The sequence below is a fragment of the Lagenorhynchus albirostris genome, chromosome 10, assembly GCF_949774975.1.
Source record: "Lagenorhynchus albirostris chromosome 10, mLagAlb1.1, whole genome shotgun sequence".
Lineage (NCBI taxonomy): Eukaryota > Metazoa > Chordata > Mammalia > Artiodactyla > Delphinidae > Lagenorhynchus > Lagenorhynchus albirostris.
Window position 1 is genome coordinate 36,488,774 of NC_083104.1, and position 21,867 is coordinate 36,510,640.

The 21,867-nt window shown below is 57.3% G+C and overlaps 1 protein-coding gene across 1 annotated transcript in view; it reads right to left on the reverse strand.

The window, feature by feature from the left end:
- DNAH1 (dynein axonemal heavy chain 1) overlaps positions 1-21,867 on the reverse strand; it is a 73,154-nt gene that overhangs the window by 33,123 nt on the left and 18,164 nt on the right. Inside the window, exons 8-31 of the mRNA XM_060163845.1 lie at positions 19,468-19,625; positions 17,971-18,182; positions 16,982-17,280; positions 15,432-15,582; positions 14,525-14,718; positions 14,204-14,429; positions 13,600-13,719; positions 13,137-13,219; positions 11,942-12,083; positions 11,142-11,297; positions 10,537-10,735; positions 10,204-10,457; positions 9,404-9,616; positions 7,696-7,860; positions 6,854-6,975; positions 6,590-6,695; positions 5,827-6,006; positions 5,041-5,181; positions 4,258-4,421; positions 3,915-4,028; positions 2,971-3,159; positions 2,582-2,687; positions 1,759-1,872; positions 1,148-1,297 (exon numbers count right to left, since the gene is read on the reverse strand). Of these exons, the coding sequence (XP_060019828.1) occupies positions 1,148-1,297; positions 1,759-1,872; positions 2,582-2,687; positions 2,971-3,159; positions 3,915-4,028; positions 4,258-4,421; positions 5,041-5,181; positions 5,827-6,006; positions 6,590-6,695; positions 6,854-6,975; positions 7,696-7,860; positions 9,404-9,616; positions 10,204-10,457; positions 10,537-10,735; positions 11,142-11,297; positions 11,942-12,083; positions 13,137-13,219; positions 13,600-13,719; positions 14,204-14,429; positions 14,525-14,718; positions 15,432-15,582; positions 16,982-17,280; positions 17,971-18,182; positions 19,468-19,625 (3,958 nt within the window). The remainder of the gene's footprint in view (positions 1-1,147; positions 1,298-1,758; positions 1,873-2,581; positions 2,688-2,970; positions 3,160-3,914; positions 4,029-4,257; positions 4,422-5,040; positions 5,182-5,826; positions 6,007-6,589; positions 6,696-6,853; positions 6,976-7,695; positions 7,861-9,403; positions 9,617-10,203; positions 10,458-10,536; positions 10,736-11,141; positions 11,298-11,941; positions 12,084-13,136; positions 13,220-13,599; positions 13,720-14,203; positions 14,430-14,524; positions 14,719-15,431; positions 15,583-16,981; positions 17,281-17,970; positions 18,183-19,467; positions 19,626-21,867) is intronic.

A 21,867-nucleotide genomic window follows, 5' to 3' on the forward strand; every position in this document is an offset into this window, starting at 1 on the left:
TGCCAGACCAGGAAGCTACATCTGGACCTGACCCACAGACCAGCACATTTCCCAGAAATCTTGGACTTGGAGCTGGATGAAGAGACTGGGCTTGGCTTTGGGTCATCAGCACTTGGGAAGGGTTGATTGCATTTCCAGAACAATGTGGGGATAGCTGCTCTATTGAGGGGGTACATTGTTGAAAGTGGATGGTTAGAAAGAAGGGCGTGTGGAAGCGCTGGCACCTATGGTGCACTCTGTGGACAGCTGCCGTTTTTCCCAGTAACAGAATGCTCCTCTAGCCCATGGGTTTCGGTGGGCCCCACCTGGTCAAAGGCAGTATGGTCTCCCAAGCCACAGTGATGGGTGTTCATGCATGAGCAGGTCACCTAAAGAGGGCCCATTAGGGTGACACCAGGGACCTTTTTGGAACCATTAAGAAACTAAGCTGGGGGGCTTCCCTGGTGGCGCAGTGGTTGAGAGTCTGCCTGCCGATGCAGGGGACACGGGTTCGTGCCCCGGTCCAGGAAGATCCCACATGCCGCGGAGCAGCTAGGCCCGTGAGCCATGGCCGCTGAGCCTGCGCGTCCGGAGCCTGTGCTCCGCAACGGGAGAGGCCACAACAGTGAGAGGCCCACGTACCGCAAAAAAAAAAAAAAAAAAAAAAGAAACTAAGCTGGCAGCATGTAAGCCCAGAGCTAGGGCTCATCTCTGCCACTGCAAAGGGGGAGCCTGCCTGAGACTGGAGCCAAACAGGAAAGCTCATCCGCCAGTGCTGGTGCCTATACCAACAGCATGTGCCCTAGAACCTGGGCTCAGCTCACTGAGGGGAAGGCCCTGGTGTTGGGAGGTTCGGGTGGAGCGGGTGCTGGTTGTCCCACTCTGGTCCCACGAGACCTAGGTGCACTTGCTATCCAGCCTTGGATTGTGTGGCTCTTGGTCTCTTACTGGCTGACCCTCACTTGCACCTGAACTGGCCCAGGTGGGCATCTGTTCCCGGCTCCTGTTCCAGCTCCCCTGTGCACCACATGAGCCTGGCCAGGCTCCTGCCTACTTAGGACCTCAGTGACCTCAGCTGAGAAATGGGGATGTAATACCTATCTCCTAGGGTTGCTAGGGGAAGGCAGCAGCTCTCAGACCCTGGAACCTGGTTAGGGCATGACCTCACCTGGGAACTGAGCTGCTCGGAGGATAGCTTGAAGGTGGTCGTGATCTTCTTGGCCAGCACATTGGCCTCGTTGAAGCCAAAGGAGTAGAGGGAGATCTCAGCGATCATGGCGTAATCTGGAACCATCATGGCTACAGGCCGGAACAGTGCCTGGGGCACATGGTGTACGTGTGAATGGAGAGGCCAACCTCCCCTCCCAGAGCACCACCTGCTCTCTGGACTGTCTGGTCCTCTGAAGGAAGCTTCACTGCCCTCCTCCCCCACCGACGCTTGGATCCTCCCTCCACTGTGCCTACCACAGCTGAGGCTTATACGCCCCTATGAGTGGATCCCTCTGCCCGTTAGAAACCAGTCCTTTGTGTTGACTTGAACCTGCCCCTTACCTTCCCTTCTGCCAAGCCCTGAGGACAAGCCTGGGCCCTCCTCTCCATGGCTGGGGGTGGGCTTCAGGGCCCCTGGGCAGGAGGGCTGCCATGGGGAAGCACAGTCCCTGATGTCCAGCAGCTGTGTGTACTTGCATAAGTGCTTTAGCATCTCTGAGCCCAGGCCACAGCTCTGGTGTTTCCCAATACCCTGAGCAGCCTCCTGGACAAACCTAGGTCCGAACTCACCTTCAGGTTATCGGGCAGCTCCGTGCGACCAGCGTATCCCGGGTTCATGGTGATAAACACAGCGCAGGACTGCACAAGTGGGATCTCAACACCTTCAAACATGAAGCGGTCCACCTACAGGGGTAGGGAGGGGTTGGCTCACCTGGCGCATCCTCTGGATGTTCCCCCTCATCCCCTCTTGATGTCCCTGTCCTGACTATAACCGGTCAGCCTGGACTGGACCCCTGACCATGGGTTGGCTCCTCTCTCAGGATCTGGCCTAAGACCTCTGGTCCCACTGGCTACCCGTGGCCTCCCAGGTCCCGGCTCCCCTTCCCTTCACATATCTTCTTCCACCCCCATTTCCCCACACTGATTCTCCTTAGACCTGGGCAAACTCAGCCCTTACTAGGACCCAGGGCCTTACTGGGGTTGGGACACCTGCCAGCCTCCCAGCTCTTATCCCCAGGAGAAGACCTCTGACCACCCTGAACAAAACTAGAAGGACAAATGGCTGGGACTTTCCATAACGGTCAGGATGTGGGGAGGGACCGCTTCATCTACTGCAGCTTGGCCTAGGAGCTGTACCCAGAGTGGGGTAAGGATATGGGGCTCCCCGACTGGCTTCAGAAGTCCCCCAGAGACAGCTCTTCTGGGGTAGGGGGGACTGCCCAGTCCCCTGTGAGATGAGAGAGGCTGGGCTTAGGGCAGGCCTGAGCACCTGGCTTCTCACCCCACCAGTGTGGGGGGCTGCAAGGCGGCATGGGCGGGACGGGTATAGCTGAAGGGAAAAACGTGGTCAGTTGCAGGAGGCGTGGACGGGGGTGGCCCCCGGGAGGCTCACCCGCTGTTGCTGCGCCTTCTGGATGGTGGTGATCTGCTGCGCCACCACAGACAGCACCTCGATATCGATGCGATTGAACTCATCGAAGCAGGCCCAGGCCCCAGCACTGAGGGGAGAATGTTGAGGGGGGATATGAGTTCAGAGCCCCCTGGCACCTCCAAGGGCCCCCGCTGACTCTGCAGGGGAGGAAGCCCTCAGTGGCGCTCTCTGTCAGCTCAGCCACAATCCCACCGCCCACCACCCCGTCCCAGTGGCCGCCAGGGGCCGAGCCTTTGACTCCTGTTATCCCATCCCCTCCCCTCCCCCAAACCGTGAGGCTCCTCTCGGCAGTGTCCCGGGAGAGCTCAGCCTTCTTGCCCTGTCTGTGCCACCTGCACACCCAGCCTTACCTGGCCAGGCCCTTGAAGAACTTGCCCATGGCCATGACGTCGAGCTGGTCGGAGCAGTTGAACACAACGGTCTGGATGGCCAAGGCCTTGCCCAGGTCTTTTGTGGTCTCAGTTTTCCCTGTGCCAGCTGGGCCAGCTGGGGCACCCCCAAACTTGAGGTGCAGGGCCCCAGTCAGGGTCAGGTAGCACCTGCGGGAGTGAGAGGAGATGGGTGTGGGCCGTGCACCTTCCTCAGGAGTCCCACAGGCACGAGGAGAGACAGCCCCCATCCCCCACCGTCTTGGGCCCTGTGGAGGGGCAGCTCCTGCTCCTCCCCATTCTCAGGGCCCCAGGCGGGCCCAGCCCTGGCTGCCAGGGTCAGGACTGGAGCCCTCAGCCACCTGGCCAGTGCTCCCCCACCCCATGGCCCTGCAGCGCTTGGCTCAGGGACCTGCCAGGATGGCTGACCTGTGGCCACTCTTCCCTTCCTTTCCTCAAAACCCAATTTGAAAATCCAGCTGCTACTAAATACAGACAGCCAGAGGAAACAACTGATTGCTTTAGAAGAGAAGTGTTCACTTTGTAAAGGGACTCGCCCATTGTTTCTCTCAAGATCAATTCCTCTCTCGTGTTGAAAGGAGGATCTGACTGATAAAATCAGTAAAGCCCACACCCATTAGATGCTTACTGAGCACCACACAGGTGCTAAGAGCTTTACACATCAGCTCACAAAACTCTCATAACCACCCTGAGGAAGCTGCAGAGGAAACTGAGGCATAGGGGGCGTTGAGCCACCTGCCCAAGGTCGCCCAGCCCATGACAGGCAGAGCCAGTTTTAAACCCGAAAGCTGAGCTACTAACCTTTGATGGACTGACTGCGCCTTGTGGGCCCTGGACTCCTGGGCCAGTCAGAACTGGAGGGAGGGGCCCAGTGTGGGAGGGTACGTGGGGAGGGGGGCACTCACCTGTCTGTGAGGGGCGTGATCACCAGCCTCCCACTGTTGCCTAGGTACTCGTAGCCATAGATGAACTTGGCATTCACAGCCCGGGTGTACAGGTTGTTATTCATCCAGTAGTACCTGGTTTTGCAGGGAGATAGGTTCCCAGGCCATGTGGACCACGGGCCATTGTGCAGGGTATGTGGTAGGGGAGAGGCAGTTATTTTGGGGAGTGAAGTCATCTAGGCGCCCAACTTGCCCCAGGGCCCCGAGGGCTGGGACCACCCTATTGTAGTTGACTCCCCACGTCCCTTGACCCCTCCTGCTGCTGCTCTGGCCCTGGACGTGGCCACACCACCTGCCTCCTCACCTCAGCTGTGAGATCCACTCGAAGTCATTCACACTGACCACGTTCTCCTGAATCAGCTTGTTAACCACATCCTTGGCGTGGACCTCGATGACGATTAGCGCTGACAGCACAGCTCGCTGCATGGGGGACAGCTTCCCCCGCACCAGTGCAACCAGGTCACTGAGCTGCAGGAGTCAGGGGACACCATAAGGAATGGGCAGGGCCACACTGCAGGCAGGCTTCCCCTCCCTTGTTGAGAGGGTGGGCTTCCGCCAGGAACAACCCCTCTATTCTGGGGGCTTCTGATGGTCTGGGATGGGTGGGGTGCAGTGACCAGGCAGGAGGAAGGCAGGCAGGGCACTGGTCACATGGGAAGTCTGGCAGGGAAGTGATAAAAACGGAGGCACATGCATGGCATCTGCCTCCCTGCAGCTTATGGTGTCAAGGGCCAGGTGAGGTGGTGGGGCCTGGCGAGGAGCTTGAGGAAGGAGTGTGGTGAGGAGCTAGTGCACAGAGTGAGCGCAGGCTGCGGGGTAGCCCAGGAGGGCTCCAGGAGGAGGCTCCCACTGTGACCTTCGGGAGAGGGGCATCTGCCTGTCCTCAGAGCTCCCCTCAGAGCCCCAATACCTCCCACTTGTGGCTGGTCATGAGACACTCATTTCAAGGGTGTCTAACTTTCTACTCTTTGGCTCCAACCACAGGCCTCTTCCAGGATCAGTACACAACAAAGCTCCTGGAGGGCCTGGGCTCTCCCAGGGTGTAGGGTGTTTGTGGGGAGCAGATGGTGACCCCCTTGAGTCTCACCTGCCGGGCAAGCTGGGGGAACAGCTGGGTACTGAGGTTGCTGGCCTCCAGAGCCTCTTCCACCTCCATGGTCCAGTAGGTCTGGCACCCAGCTATGGTCACCTGGCCAGGCCAGTTCAGAACCCACTGAGTCCTGAGTATCTGGGACGATAACACAGATGGGGCTGACCCAGGAAGCTGCCAGCCCCGACCCTGCACACTGTTTTTCCCTTAAATGTCATCTGTGCTTCTGGTCTCAGGTTGTTAATTCCACCTCGAAAGCAGAGAAGCCATTAAGCTCTGGGCCTCTCAGGGCTGGGCAGAGCCATTACTTCCTCTGCAGAGGAGACCTGGAAGCAGAGGGGTGGGAGCCCAGGACTGGGGAACACACAGTCCTGGGTTCAAATCCTGACTGCCACCTATGAACCACATGCCCTTTGGGCAGGAAACATCTCTCGGCTACTTTGTAGGATAAGGCTTAACACCCAGGCTAGCCACTGATTGTGGGGCTGAGAGAGGTAATGGGGGTGAAGTCCCATCCCAGGGCCTGGCACACAGTGAGTGCATGAAACATAACCATAGCAACTGATTATCACTAGGAGCCAGTCTCACTTTTTAGAGGTTGTTTTCAGATTCCTCCCTGAGTGGGCCCCAAGGACCCTTTGCCCCCAGAGACACTCTGGCTGACTGAGGATGAGGTAGACAGGTAGCCCAGCCCCCGTGATAGAGCACAGAGGCACTGAGAAAGGAGCAAACGGAAGAACGAGTAGGTTGGGAGACTGTGCTGGGAGGGGAGGCATGGCTCACTGTGGGGTAGGCCTTGATGGCTCTCTCGATGATGTCCCGCACACTGGCCTTCATGCTGTGTTCCACCTCCCGCAGCCAGTCCTCCACGTTGCTGGATGGGTAGATGGAGAAGGACAACTGCACCTCCTCACCCTCTGCCGAGTACATATGTGTGATCTCCAGGTCCTCCTGGAAGAGCAGCTGTGGGCAGGGGGCAGTTAAGAGTGAGGTTACCCTCAGTGTGCCCAGAAGCCCTGCCCACCAGAGCCCCAGTGCTGACCCCGCCTGTGCCCTCCACCTTCAGAAGGTGGCTCTCACATTTAGAAGAGAGCTCCACCTTGGCTGGGTCTTCCCTGACTGCTTGTGGGCAAGATGAGACTGCCTTGTCCCCAGCTGTGGCACAGCCCACTTGGGGAAGGAGACTAAGCCTGCCCTGCATGTCCCCCTCCTGCGCAAGCCTGTGTGGCCTCCCTCGTAGACGAAGATGAGGGCAAGGAGAGTCAGGAGCCTCTGGCCTCATGGGTTTCTCAGCCTAGCCAGAACCTCAGTGTATGGCAGGGGCCAGGGATCCCCTGGGTGAGCTGGGAGCAAGGGTCCCCCAACCCTGAGCCAAGGGCTCTGCAGCTGACCTTCCTCCCACAGGCCCCAGGTATGTCTCTAAGAGCCAGGAATCTCACTTGCCACCTCATTTCCTGCTAAAGAGACTTGAGGTGAGAGAAGAGGTGTGCTCCCTGGGAAGGTGCCCCAGTGCTCCTGGCCCTGAGCCCTTGGCCCAGTTACCCACCTGGGCGATGTTCTCAAAGCACTTGCGCAGGTGGGGCTGCACAGCTGTGGGGTCCTTCGTCTGGGACAAGATCTCGAGTAGCTCATCGTCAGACAGGAAATAGAATCTGCCAGGGGAACAGGGGTGAGGGAGTGGGTCAGGCAGCCACTGGGTCCCAGCTGCCCCAGTACCACTGACATCCCTGCACCCCAGCCTGGAGGGGCACTGGGGCCCCAGCCTCGTGGGCAGGCACTGACACAGTGGGCATGGGCCAGTGGTGCCCACCTGGGGAAGGCGCTCCTCTTGGTCTCCAAGTACTTGCTGAGGCCCTTCTGCACCATGTCCAGCAGCTTGTTGCAGTCCCGCAGGCTGTCCAACAGCCTCTGGTCAGAGCACACATTGATCACCTGGATGGCCCGGGTCAGAGAGAAACTGGAAGTAAGAGCGGTCTGACTGGGAAACAGCAAGGTGGGCTCAGAGAGGATCCATGCCTGCCACGTAGAGACCTTCAGTGGGGCCCGTGAAGAAATGGGGGCAGGAAAATTGCCCCGAGCCAGGGGCTGCCTCCATCACCCCTGTCAGCCCCACAGAAAAGAAGTCTATGATCAAAATAAATAGGGTTAACCAATACCAAGTAATTTGATTTGCTGTAGGACTTGTCAGGGTCTTTAAAAATACTAATGTGGGGCTTCCCTGGTGGCGCAGTGGTTGAGAGTCCGCCTGCCAATGCAGGGGACACGGGTTCATGCCCCGGTCCGGGAAGATCCCACATGCCGCAGAGCGGCTAGGCCCGTGAGCCATGGCCACTGAGCCTGCACGTCCAGAGCCTGTGCTCCGCAACGGGAGAGGCCACAGCAGTGAGAGGCCCGCGTACCGCAAATAAAATTAATTAATTAATTTAATTAAATAATAAAAATACTACTGTGGACTGCAAATCTCCAAGGGGAAAATCATCAACTGCTGTGTTTCTGAGGAATGTCTCTCAAGACTGGGGAGCCCACCCAGGGGGACACGGGCCAAGACCAAAGCCCTGGACTTGTCCTCCAGTCTTTCTTGTTCAGTAGAGACAAGACCACGAGGCTCCCCGGTAGTCCCAGCTTCCCCCTCCCATCCCCGGGTGAGCTCGCCTCCCGGTTCTCGTAGGCATTCTTCATGATCTTCCTCCAGATCCGCTCCATGGTCTGGTAGCGCTTGCTCTCTACCGGCAACTGCCGGTTGATGTCTTCAGAGCTGAAGATGGGTTCCAGGTAGAGCCAAGCCCGCTGACAGTTCAGCCACTCCTCTAGCACCTCCTGAACAGGGCATGGACTGTCAGGGCCTGGGGTCCAAGTTGGGTCCTGTCCCCCATGACCTAGACATTCTATCCCACTAGAGTTCTAGGCAGAGCACTGGGCACCAGAGCCAGTGTCCACGGGAAAATTTCTAGATGGCGCTGTCAGCCACGGTACTCCAGGGAACAAAGAGGCTGCATGGATGTCTACCCTCCAGAGAAACCGCAAATCCCCCACAGGATGCCCAACCCTCCAACAGAGCCAGGGGAGCCACTCTTCTTATGAGAGAACCACGCCCCAACCAGCAAACCCTAAAGTAACAAGGAAAGAGCCCAGTGCATGGAAGACCAAACCAGTCTCCTCTCCTGGGAGGACTTTGGGTCTATGACCCCTCGATTCTTTGAGGTGTACTGGGACTTGAGCTTGAGATCCCCTAAAATACTCTGTGAAACATCAGTCCAAGAGTGAGACCTCTTCAAGCCACTTTCCCCTCTGCCTCCAGATTCCCCTTTCCAAATTTATCTCTTGCCATTTCCTATCAGTGCAAACCCATTCATTCATTCGTTCATTCTCTTCTTCATGAGACAGTGTGCTGTGGCCAGCCTGTGTCAGGCCCAGGTCAAGTCCATGTGGGCTCCAGAGGAAACAGAGGAGGGTGTGGTCCCTGCCCTTGAGGAGCCCACAATCCTCTAAACAGCCAGTTCTGCCTCTGAATCACCAAGGGCCCAGTGTGTGTGATGGGTTCTGTAAGAGGCACCGACCAAGGGCCTCGATGGGAATACCTTGCAGGCAGGTGTGGGGGAATCAATGAGGGCCGCTCGATGCTGAGCCCTGGAGGAGATGGAACTCCAGGTAGAGAGGACAGTGTGAGCAAAGGACGGAGACCCAGGGACAATGCTGATGAGCTCAGGCCTCTCTGGGTGACCCAAGGAACATACAGGCAGGCCCTGCTCGCTCAGCTTCTGGCCTTCACTGGAAGTTTCTGAACAGCTCCCAGAAAGGGGCTGTCAGAATCATACCAGTAGGCCTGGCCCTGGCACTGACCTCAGGGTTCTGCAGATAGTGCCGGCCACTGGCCTTGAGAGCCCCAAAGAGCAGCGGTCCCTAGTGCCCTGGCTCTCTTACCCCAAGCCAGCTCCAAGTGAGAAGCTGCGAGTGAGAAGCTCAGGGCCGAGTAGGAGGGGACTTTGAGGAGCCTCAGGGCCTTGTGGTGTCCAGCCCAGAAAGTCCTGAGACTGGAGGTCCTAGCTGTCCCAAGCCTAGGCATCACTTTGGGGGTCTGCTGGCAGCTCTCACACCCCTCCTCAGCTGCAGCTTTGGACCAAACACTGGCCCCACCGGCACGTTCTGAATTGCCTCCTCCAGCAGCCGAACCTGAGACGGAGAGCGCCATTCTAGTCCCCCTCCTCTTTGTGAGGGGACTGGCAGAGAGCCAGGAGCTGTGCAAACCTTCAGCAAGGCACTCCAGCACTTCCAGCCCCACCCAGACACCATAAAGAGCAGCCTTGGGACAGGGTGCTGCGAGGGTGGGGGGATGGGGGAGGGGAGGACAGGAAGGGCCCACCTGGGTCAGCTTCAGCTTGTTCTCCCAGGAGTTGATGCGTTGCTCGAAGGGCTTCTTGTAGGGCGAGAAGGTCATGCTCTGGGTCATGACGATGTGGTCATCAAGCAGTTGAGAGGCCTCATCTGGGCTCTTGAGGATGTAGGTCTCTGTCTCCTTGTAGGGCATCACGTTGAACAGGATGGTGGACCACTCCTTCTCCATCTTGTCCAGCGCCTGGAGTAGGAATGAGTCAAGGCTGGGTCCCGGGAAAGAGCCGGCCCACACTGAGCAGCACTGGGCGGGGAAGGGCAGGTTCTACCCGGCCATGATCTTCACTCAGGCCCCCTCAACAAACTCTCAGCTTGTCTGGTCAACAAATCCCCCATGGACCCTCATTGGAATCCAAGGCTGACTCGCTCTCACATGTGGTGTATGTGTACAACATGCATGAACAAGCATGTTGGGAGGCAGCTAAGGCACTGGTTAGGAGCTCTGGTCCCAGTTCCAGCCCTTATTGGCTATGCCACCTTGGCCAATTGCTGAACCTCTCTGAGCCTTAATTTGCTCATCTGTTAAATGAGGTAATGCTATCAGCACCTTCCTGAGAGAGGAATAACTTGAGAGGAATAACTGAATAATAATAGGGGTGGTAGACACCATGCCAAGCACTTCATATGCATTATTAACGCACTTAATAGGATGCACCTCAACCTCTTGGCCTGGTGAATGGGGCCCCAGGGATGGGGCCCAGTACTGTCACATTCCCACACCATTGGGCAGCATGTGGGTGGGGCAGGGCGGGCCTGCTGGTGGTGGCCCACCTGCTCGATGGCGTACTCCTTGCCAGCCACCTTGGCCACCTTGCTGATGCTCTCAGTGTGGTCCTGCAGGTTCATCTCAAGGCAGCGGGCGAAGGTCAGGTTGGCCTTGGGCCTGACATTAATGTTGATCTCATTGGACAGCATGTCCCAGTGGTGGGTCCTCATGCCAGGGTTGCGTAGCCCCTGGATCAGCGGGATGTACGGCTTGAACTCCTCAATGCGGGCCTGGATGTCTAAGGCCACATCCTGGCAGGCTGCCGGGCAGGGCAGGCAGGGGTGAGAGGCAGCTGGCACAGGCAGGGAAGGAGGGGACGGGCTGGCTGGGCTGCCTACCTGGGATGTCCTTGAACTGCTTCACGCACTTGTGCATGGTCTTGAACGACTCGATGACGTTCTTCTCCAGCTGCTCTGCGTCGATGGCTGACAGGGGGTCGTTCATCCAGCTCTCTGACCAGCGCAGCCAGTCGGAGGCTGTGGTCCAGAGGTCCAGGTAGGGCTGGAACTCCTTCACCATCCTGGAGAGCTTGTCATACTGCAGGGGCAGAAAAGCTGGGGCTGTGTCGGGGTGCTCCCCAGTCTCTCTCCACGCTGCTCCTTCTGGGGCCTCTCCTTGCTCCTGGCTGCTGTCCCTGATCCTGTCCCCATGGACTCAGGCCTGGCCTCCCTTCTTCCTTCCCCCCATGGGCTCTGGGCTCTGAGTGGCTGAGCAAGGCCTGCACTGAGCCTCCAGCCTCCTGCTTGGGTCCAGGCAGCCTCCTCGCCCTAGGGGCCAGGAGACGGGGGTAAGCTCTTCTCTGCAGCCTGCTCAGTCCTGCACCCCCCCCAAATGCCAGGGCCCTGCTACTTGGCAGCTGGCTCCAGATGTGGCCGCAAATGCCATGGGCTCCTCCTCAAGCCCTTCTCAGGGCTGGGGGGCAGTGCACCCAGAGGAGGCCTACGTTGGTGATGGGCAAGCCAAAGATGTGCTCGCGGTTGTTGTAGAGCATCGCCAGCTGCTGGCAGTCCTTCAGCTGCTTCTTGACCCGGCGCACCTCGTTGGCAATCTCATGCGCTCGCGCAATCTCCACGTGGCTGGAGAAGCCAGCTACCACCAGCTGCAGGCCAAGGAGCAAGGGATCAGAGGCCTCTGTGGGCCCACCTATGCTCATGCATCCCTGTGCACACCCAGGGAAACTGAGGTCCCCAGAGCATCAACATCTCCCAGTTCTGAGGGGACTTTCTCCTGGAGTGAGAGGTTCCTGGCCTATCACAGGCAGCTGACCACCCCAAGGTAACACAGCAAGGTCCGATGGAGACACAGTGCCCATGAGGACACAACAGAGGGGTTGGGGCTCTTTGCTACTCTGAAATTTCCTGGAACTTGCTGCCCAGGCACCTCTCTGGCCTTTCAGTTCATTCTTTTAGCTAGTTGTTCACTCGCCCAGCAAACATTGACACAGCACCTCCTGACTGCAAGGGGCAAGTCCTGGCCCTGGAGAGCTGTGTGGTGTGTGTGTGTGTGTGTGTGTGTGTGTGTGTGTGTGTGGTGTGGGTGTGTGTGTGTGTGTGGGTGTGTGTGGTGGGTGTGTGTGTGTGTGTGGTGTGTGTGTGGTGGGTGTGTGTGGTGGGTGTGTGTGGTGTGTGTGTGTGGTGTGTGTGTGTGTGGTGGGTGTGTGGTATGTGTGTGTGTATGGTGTGTGTGTGGTGTGTGTGTGTGTGTGTGTGTGTGTGTGTGTGTGTGTTCTCAACCCAGCGCCACCTGCAGCCCTTCCAGCTTCTCCTGGAAGTTGTTCTGATCCATGATGTGGATTTTGCGGAACTTCTCCTCATCTTCCATGTGTTGCTGCCGTACCATCTCTATCTGCCCGAGGATCTTAGCAGGCCAGTTGCTGGCAGCCCATCTGGATGGGGAAGGGATGGGTTATGGGGGGGAATGTCACACTGAAATCATGGGGTGTGCAGGCCAGGGTGAAGGGGAGAATGGGGGATCCAGGCGGCAGCTGGAGCAGCCGGGGCTGGGCAACCGGGAGGTAGAAGTGAGCCTGGAGGCAGCCACTGCCACCACTGCAGTGTGGGGCTGCCTGGCAGGGAAAGCAGTCCCCGCCCTGGGATTGTGGGCAGCTTCCAGGGAGATGCACACCCAATGTGCCCAGCGCAGTGACAGGACAAGAAGGGAATGGTGTCCAAAATGAGAGAAGCGATCCTGAGTTCCCCAGGTCTGTAAAGGGCCTCAGCTCAGATGAGGCAAAGTGACAGCCTCTGGCCTGCATTTCCTTGGTGACCAGACAGGGCCACCAGACCAGCTTCCTTCATATCAACTCCCTCTGCCTGGCTGACCTGGTGACCCTGTGGGCTTCAGAGATTCTGCTTGCAGTTGGCCTTGGGCTGCAGATCGTGGGGGAGGCCACCCTGAGCACCAGGATGTCCCATAAAGCAGGTGACTTAGGGCTCCTGGGCAGGGTTCCCAGGAGACAGTGCTAGTCTCTGCCAGACGCTGGCAACCTGGAGCCAGCCCCAGGCTATAAGACAGGCTGGGCAAGGGGTCTCTTGGCCTCAGTAAGGCAGTCCCAACCTGAGGCTATTTCCTATGAGGCTCTCGAGCTGGGTGGGGACAAGTGCTCCTCCCCAGGGACCGCCCACCACGCTGGGCTTTGCCTTCTCGCCATGCTCCCAAGGACCCCCAAGGGCCTCAACCACAAACAAGGGGATCCCAGGCCCGGTGAACATGTGTGTGTCAGGCCAATGATGGGATAGAGAATGGAGACAGAGTGGGGGGCAGCAGGGTCCCTAGACCAAGAGGGCCAAATGATTTCCTTCTGCCCCACTGGCCACGTGGCCCTGGCCCACGTGGAGACGTGTGACTGCACAGCCTGCAGCCGCCATGGCTCAGCACCTCCTCCCCCACCTCCCGCTATCCACCACCTGCCTGGAGTGAGGACCGACCTCACACTCACTTGTCATTGAAGTCATCTGTGCTGAGGTTGTAAAAGAACTCGTCCATGACTTGGTAGTCATCCATGACCTTCGCAATCCGATCCTGCATGTACAGGCATTGATGAGAACTATGTGTACCTGGGAGGTGGGAGGGTAACTGGGACCAGGCTCCCCAAAGTGGCTGGGTGTTAGGGAGAGGGTGCCCTCTTCCAGAGAGGGGAGGCCTAGGGTGGTGGAGGAGGTGCTGGCATTGGGCTCAGGGCTCCAAGGGCCTGGGCCACCACACCTCCAAACTCCAGCCCCCCACTCATGCCCTCCTGACAGCCCAAACAGCATAGCTCTGAATCTGCATCGTGCACCCAGCCTCATAACCCTCCGAGGCCAACTGTCCTCTGTGTGTCTACCTCACTCCCAGCCTCCCGGCTCCTGCTCTCCCAGCCCCTGCCTGTCCCCAGCCCCCAGCCCCCCGTGTACCCGCCTCACCTCCAGCCCCACCAGCTTCTCGGGGATGCCCTTCATCCACTCACGAAGCTCAGCCAGCTCCTCAATGCTGTTGGGCTTCTCGTAGATCTTGCGGCTGATGCTGCGGAACTCTTCACAGATCTGGCAGGAGGGGGAGGGTGCTGGGGAGGCCGTGTGCCCCTCCCTTGCCTTCCCAGGGGCCTGCTCCTCCTTCTTGGTCCCAGTATCTCCCAACAGGGAACTGCCCCCACCCCACCACATCCTACGGTGCATTCTGAAAAGAGGTGCTCCCTTCCAGCACACTGGGGAGCTGAAGGTCACCCAGTGCGTTTCCCCCTCCCCAGCCGCCTGCACCTGCACACCCTCAGCTCTGCGAAATGATCATCTCAGGGTGTTCTTTGTGAGGGGTTCCCAGCTCTTTACAAGTCCAGGGGAAAAGATAGAAGCCCCCACTTCCTGGGACCTCCCATATGACCCCAGGCAGGGTCGAGGCAGGGTGACTTCCAGACCCTTCCATTGGCCTGGATGTCTGCAGACACCCCTGAGCCTCACTCATGGGAGTTCACTACATATGCACGGTGTGTGTGCTGGTGCGGTCTCTGGGGCCGGGCAGGTGGGCACCTACATCATCCACCTCCTTGTGCAGGTTCTTAGCCAGGATGTCCAGCATGGAAGTGGCCAGGGCCTTGCACTTCTTGGACAGGCTCTGTTTGACGTTGTTGACGTTGACGTAGAAGGGACCGATGATGATGATGCTGGGCAACGAGCTGTCCAGGATCTCTTTCTCCTGCAGGTGGGTGAGCACCACCTCCCGCACCTCCTCGGCCGACGGGCATTGCGTCTGGAAGGCCCTGTGGACAGCGGGCACCCACGAGGGGCAGAGGGTGGTGAGAGGGTGAGTGGGGGTCACACAGACAGGCAGACACACTCTGACGCACCCACGCACTTGAGGAAGGTGCCAACATCATTGTTGTTCAGTTCCAGGTACTTTCTGTACTCCTTGGCGTAGGCCTGCAGTGGGATTATGGCCTTGCACACAGCATTGGCGATGACGGCCCGCAGCTCCTCCACCAGCAGCTCATGAAGCCCCACCGACTCCAGCAGGGGGTCACCGCTGATGAAGATGTCCTCCATCACCAGCTGTGGGGCAAGGTGGGGAGGCGCACAGAGCTGGATGAGCCACAGGGCAGGCGGGCAGAAGGGTTGGAGTGTGGTCCAAAGACTGAGTGAGCGGCAGCGTGGCCGAGCATAGACAGCATGGTGGGGGCAGGGCAGAGGGTCTGCTGCCACGTCTCTTAGATGAGGCTGTGGACTAATACAAGGCGGGAGGCCCAGGTGGCCCACCAAGGGACAGCATCTTCCTCTGCCTTGCCTGGCTCAGCTCAAGGCCAATGGGACAACCAGGTCACTGATGTCTCCGACTGACCAGCAAGGGACAGAAGAGGGGACTAGAGTTACAGCAGCTGTGGGGCCTGGGGTAGCAGGCTGTGCTGTGGTGACGAATGAGGACCTTTGAGAAGGGGTCCCGAGAGTGGAGGTCAGTCTCTGTCTACATCTTGAGTGGAAGAGAGAGGTCAGGAGCTGGATGGGATCTGGGTCAGACGTGGCTGTGGCAGGAGTGGGTGAGCAAGCCTAGTTCCAATCGCAGGTCTGACCCTTAGCAGCTATGTGACTTTGGGCAAAACTTCTCCAAGCCTCATCTACAAAATGGGGATGTTAATGGTACCCAGTTCAGCTTGTGGTGAGGACTAAATGAGCTATTCAAGAATTAAAGGGCTGAGCACACTGCCAGCCATGATGAAGTTGAACTGCTCTGACACTGTGGCAGCACCCTGGCATAAGTGCCACTGTACCTTCTCCAGCTGGGGCACCGTGTGGGTGGCCAGGATGCCCTTGTCAAAGAGGTTGAGCAGAGAAGTCTCGAACTGCTCCAACGGCGTGCTGTAGTGCACCCCTGAGCTGTCCAGCACCAGGTCCACGATGAACAGGGGATTCTTGCGGGGCCTGCGGGGACAGTGGTCGGGCGGATTGTGGGCAGGGGCCTGAAGAGGGCTGCGCACAGGAAGCCCAGTCCCTGCCCTTGCTGCCGGCATTATGGCTCTGGAGCTTCTTCATGCACGAGACTTGCCTCTGCCCTCTTCCCAGAAACCTCCAAGTTACCAGAGAGAAAGACCCACACCAACCAGACAGGCTCCTCCATTCCTGCCACTTGCCCAGAGGCCCATGGGCACCAGGGAGAGGGAGAACGACCTCCACGCGGTCCTGAGGTCATCAGGGAAGGTTGGAGAGGCCCTGGGCACTTGTGGCGTCCATGCTCTCCCTGGGAGCCCACCATCCTTGGCTCCAGACACCCACTACATGCAACGACCTTCAAGCCTAGATCCCAGCCGAGCCTCCTCCGCACTCTGGATTGCCAACCACCCTGACCTCAAATGAGCATTTCAGACATTCCATGTTCCCTGACTCCCACCAGGGCTCAGTGGACCCCAGGAGTCAGCCTGGTCTCCTCCCCTGCCCTCTTCCTCCTACACATCCTCTCCCCAGCACTACAGCCTATTCACTGCCCCAAATCTGCCCTACCCAGCCCCATCACCCCTTTTCTAGACAATGGTAAGAGCCTTGGTCTCACTTCTCTTCTGCCTCACTCATCCTCACAAACCCAGAGCATGGTTTTGGAATATAATTTGGATTGTTACTCCCCTCTGATGGCTGCTGACCACAATCGGAATAAATCCAGCCCCCAACCATGACCGCAGGAGGCTCTACATGGTCTGGCCTGGTCCTCGCAACCTCTCCCGAGTCATCCTGACCAACCCCCCCTGCCTTTCCCTCTCCAGCCATAGCCACTGGCCTTTCCTTCCATGACGGCCCCAACTTTTCTCTTCCCTCCGTGCCTCCAGGCCCTCCAGCTGGTGCCCCCTCCCCACCATCCCCTCATGGCTGGTTTCCTCTGTCTCAGTTCTTGGTTCAGATGCCACCTCATCCCTGACCCCCTTGGCAACGTCCCCTCTCCTGGATATGTCAGAGCCCCTGCCGAGATCAGCAATGACTGTATCTGTTTATTTCTTTGATTGCTGTCTGTGCTCATGTGAGAGCAGGGGCCGCACCCCTCTTGTTCCCTTAGAACCCCACCTGGTTCATGGCAAGTGCTCAAAAAACATTTCTCAACTGAGGAACTCAGTGACAGAGATGGAAGTCACCAGAAGACATGCCAGGCAGAGCTGCTGGGACATTCCCCAGCAACCAGGGCAGGAGCCAGGCCCACCCTTGTGTCCAGGACCCAGCAGTGCTGGGCACCCTGCCCCTGGCTGCCCTGGCCCCCTGACCCTACCGCCCTAGCCGTCAGCGCCTGACAAGGAACAGCTCTGGTGTCGACAGGTGCCTCTGCCCAGCCGAGCCCCACCTATAGGGGCTGTTTATGAAGTCTTCGCCCCAGACCATGTCATCGGCGCAGTCGAGCACGCTGCAGCAGGCATCGCTGATGAACTGCGCGAAGCTGGCGAGAGAGTTTTGCACCAGGAAGCGCAGTGTGTCCTGCAGCATGTACTTGAGCAGCTCCATCAGCCTGCGCAGCTTCGACATGAGGTACACCTCCCAGTTGGTCTCGTAGAGGTTGTACCAGCCCTTGCTCATGTCACGCAGGCTGCTGCGCATGACCACCTTGAGCGTGGTGATCCAGCTGTCCTTGAGGAACATCTGCACCTGCGGTGGCCACAAGTGGCATCATGCGGCTGCCTGCGGGGCGCACTGCCCACAGCCACCATGCTCGGGCACTCTCCAGACTCAGATGACCATGAAGGGATCTCCCCACAACCCCAACTTACTGCCAAGCCCTGCCAACCAACACCCCCTATGACCCCCAGGGACCAGGGCTTCTGGAGGTGGGGGGATGAGGGAGGGAGGGGCAGCAAAAGCAGGGCTTTCCCTCCAGCCAAGGGAGAGACACAGAGATACAGAGAATGAGGCTGAGAGAGAGAGATCGAGGCACAGAGTGGAGCAGAAAGGAGCCTTCCTCCTGGGCCCACTGGTGCCTGTCTCCCATGAGGCTACACCTCTCCCCCTCACACTCCCATGCTCAGGTAGATATGGGGGTGCATGGGGTTCCTGCTCCCCTTTCCAAGACTGGGAGTCTGCTTCAGAGGCCACCAGTGTTGGGATGGAAAAGGACTAGAAAGGGAGCCCAGCCTGGTTTTCCTTTTCTCTCTAAGATGAAACACCCGGTTGGCACCCGCCCCAGCTTCCTGCAAGGTCTAGGAAGAGGCAAGGCCTGGTTTTAAGGAAAGCAGGGGCTCTCGGCTGATCAACTCCGGGCTTCCCAGGGCCCCTGTCTGTGCCCATCAGCTCCGAGGCCCTGGCCCGCTATCACCCTCTGTGCCCTGGATGCCCACGCACCTGGGAGTAGGTCTGTGACTGGATTTGTTCGAACTCCTCTAAGCGGCTGTACTTGGAGAGGCTTGAGTGGAAGAGGGACATAGCGGTCACCTTGCTGCACTCGGCCCGCACCTTGCTGAGGGCCGTGATGACCTCCGACCGTGTGAGCAAGGACACGAAGGTGAAGTCTGCCTTCTGTTCCTGGAATGGGTACTGGGGGACACTCACCAGTCCTGCAGGGATGGGGGTCAAGGGCCAGTGTCAGATGGGCCTTGGATGTACCAGGGGTCAGGGCAGATCTACCAGGTATTGATGGAGGGAACAACTCCTGCCTCCTCCCTGGAAGAGACACCCATGTCCCTGGAACCCCTCTTTCCCCATGGCCTACATGGGTGACCCCAAGGCTCCACAGTGAAGTGCCCACTCTGGGGTGGGTAAACCAATTCCCTCCAGGTCACTCTGGATCACAGGCCCCTTGAAGGTGGGTGAGAACCATGGGCTCCCTCCTCACTCCCTCCCAGCCAACCTGCACACAACCCCTGGGGCCCATCTGGGGCCTGCCCTGGAGCACCAAGAAAGGAAGACGTGGGCATCAGGCCCCTGGGAGTGCCCATGGTCTGCACCCCACCCCAGTTTCCTGGGTACCTCACACACATGGAAGCTGGGGCAGGGATCAGAGAGCTCCAAGCAAGGAGCTCTGAGACTCGGTCTGCCACATGTCAAATGGAGCTGCAGCAGTGCCAACCTACTCTTGCTACTGGAGGAAGAAAAGGACTGCATGTCCCTAGGTCAGAAAATCAGAGCACTTTTCATCCACTTCTGGACAATTGCTTTCCTAGTCCATGTTTACCTTGCCACTTCTGCACTGCTCAGACTACTATTTTTAAAAGAGCCTTCGGGGACTTCCCTGGTGGTCCAGTGGGTAAGATTCTGCGCTCCCACTGCAGGGGGCCCAAGTTCGATACCTGGTCGGGGAACTAGATCCCACATGCGTGCCACAACTAAGAAGTCCACATGCCGCGACTAAAAAGATCCCACATGCTACAACTAAGACCGGGCACAGGGCTTCCCTGGTGGCACAGTGGTTGAGAGTCCGCCTGCTGATGCAGGGGACATAGGTTCGTGCCCCGGTCCGGGAAGATCCCACATGCTGCGGAGCGGCTGGGCCCGTGAGCCATGGCTGCTGAGCCTGCACGTCCAGAGCCTGTGCTCCACAACTGGAGAGGCCGCACCAGTGAGAGGCCCGCGTACCGCCAAAAAAAAAAAAAAAAAAAAAAAAAAGACCGGGCACAGCCCATATAAATAAATAAATAATAAATATTTTAAAATTAAAATTAAAAAAATAATAAATCAAAGAGCCTTCTTCTACCCCACCCCCACAACCCCAACCCCCAGCTCTCCAGACAGGTAGGAAAAGAAGGTGATGAATGCTGGGGACAGGGGAGGTCCCAGAGGGAGGGGCAGGAGGGGCTCTGGCCGTGGGTGGCTGTGGGCCTGCCTCTGTCTAGCCAGCGTCACCTTGCTTGGGCACCTTCTCCTCCTCTTCCTCAGGCAGGGTCACATAGGAGAACGTCTTGGGCTTGGAGGAGACGATTTTGTCAAAGTTGATCTTGTTCATGCTGCGCTCGTAGTCCAGGTTCACTTCTCTCGAAAGATTGCTGAAGTGCTCCAGAACCCTGCCCATGTGGAGCAGAGAAGGCGGAATCAGGAGGGCTCCACCCCCCCACCACAGCACTGTGGGCCAGCTGGGCCCCAGGCTCTGGGGACATGAGTTTGGGGCATCCCTTCTGCATTCCTGGGCACACCTCCTACCTGGCCCCCAGCCACCAGCACCCGTCGTGCCTCTTCTATGCCACCCCCGCCCCCAGGATCACATCAGTCCCTGAGTCTGCCCATTTTGCTTCCCACTCTTCACTGACCTCTCTGCCTCCCCCTCTTGCCCCCTTAAAACCCATTTTCCACTTGGCAGGAAAAAAAAAGATATTTTAAACATGTAAATGGTCAAGCCGGTCCTCTGCTCAAAGCCCTTCCCTGACTCCTCTCACACTGCAGGCCCGTGAACGCGTTCCTTCTTAACACCTGTGCCTGCCTCATGGCGTCCGGCCTCCGTCTCCAGTGTCTCCCAGGCTACAGCACCCTCTCTGGTCCACTCCGGCTGCATTAACCCCCTACTGCTCCTCACATCCCCCAGACGTGTCTCCACCTCTCAGCTTCGACACCGTTGTTCCCTCAACCAGAATTCTCTTCTCCCCTTGCACTGCAGGCCTCAGCTCAAATGTTCACCCCAGCGAGGCCTTTCCTCACCACCTGATGTAAAGCAGCCCCTCCAAGACATCTCTATTCCCTTACCTTGCTCTGTCATCACAGTACCCATCAGAACCCAGACACCCAGCTTTCTCACTGCCTGTCTTCCTGGCTAGACCGAGAGCCCTTTGTTGGGGGCGCTCACCACTGTGCCCCAGTCCTGGCACAAGATAGGTACCTGCCACACACGTGGCTGGCCGCCTGAGGGATATCCATTGCCTCCTAACTGCACCTCACTTTTGCTCCAGATTTATTCCTTTCTCACATGACTCAGGGGAAGATGAACCATCCCCAGCTCCAGGGGTATATCTCAACTAGTCTACGTCAATCCTGGTGGGGCTGGGTCCCGACTGTAATTGTTTAGGAGTGGCTACAGGACCCAGTTGTGACTGACCAGTGACCGATGCAGAGATATAGAATCAAGCCCCCTTGTCCTGTCTCCCTCAAGACAAACTCTGTGTTGTCATTCATGCTCCAGAATTCCCTGTGGGATCAGAGGCTAGCTTCTCCTAAAACCCCACCTCTGCCTAGATGCTTCCTCCATCTTATCCTGCCTCCTTCACTTGCTTGTAGATTCTCCTGAGAGGACTGCATCAAAAAATCACTTGTACGTGAATCCCTGAAACAGGCTCTATTTCTAGGGAATCTAATCCACAGCAGGAGTCAATGGACTCTGGACCTTGTGCTTCTGAAACTGCTGCTGCCATCTTCCCTGAGAACAAAGCCAGCAGACACCAGACAGAGCCCTGAGGTCCAAGCCTGAGATGTCCTGCATCAGATTTCTTGTTACATGTAAAGAAATGAATTTCCCTGTTTTCTAAGCCAATCTGAGCCAAGCATCTTTGTAATTTATAGCCAAAGATACTCTAAATGATATAAAATTCAAGAAATGGAATTCTGGACAACCATGATAACAATGGCCACATCAATTCAACTCTCCCAGCACACTTTTTAAAAAAAGAGAAGAGGAAAAGAAAAGCAAGAAAAACAAATAGCACTACCCAAAACGTACACCTTTAGCATAACTAGAATAAAGAGAATGTCCAAACTCACATTATCTTCAAGTAGAAAAATAAACATCAACTCCCAGTGCACTCTCACTCACACTGCAGCTGCAAGCCTTCATGGAGAACAAGGGCAGTCTGGGAAAAACTGTGCAGAAGAGTGGTGTATGGTAGCCCCCATATGGACCTAAAATCCTTCCAGAAAGAGAAAGTCTCTCCTAACTGCAAAAACAAGAGTCCTGGTAAATCACAGCACTTACTAAAAGGAAGGGATTTAGCTGCATGCGTTCATGGTAGGATTCTCTGAAAGGCATGACTTATGAGGGGGGAAGGTAAAAGGAAAGAATAGGAATCCTTTGGAGGTTGGAGGGTGAGGGAGAAAGAAACAAAAGTGAAAAGTAGAGTCCTGCAAGAGAGAACAAAAAATTTGGAGGACACATGACCCTTCTCCCCAACACCCGCCCCCCTACATGGCCATTTATTAAAAAATAAATAAATAAATAAAAACAGTTTGCTATACTAACAGAGGAGGGCGCCCTGGGACTAGAAATCTTGTAAATCTTTACAAATCAATGAAATAGGTAGGTGAAAGGCTACATTTATATAAAGT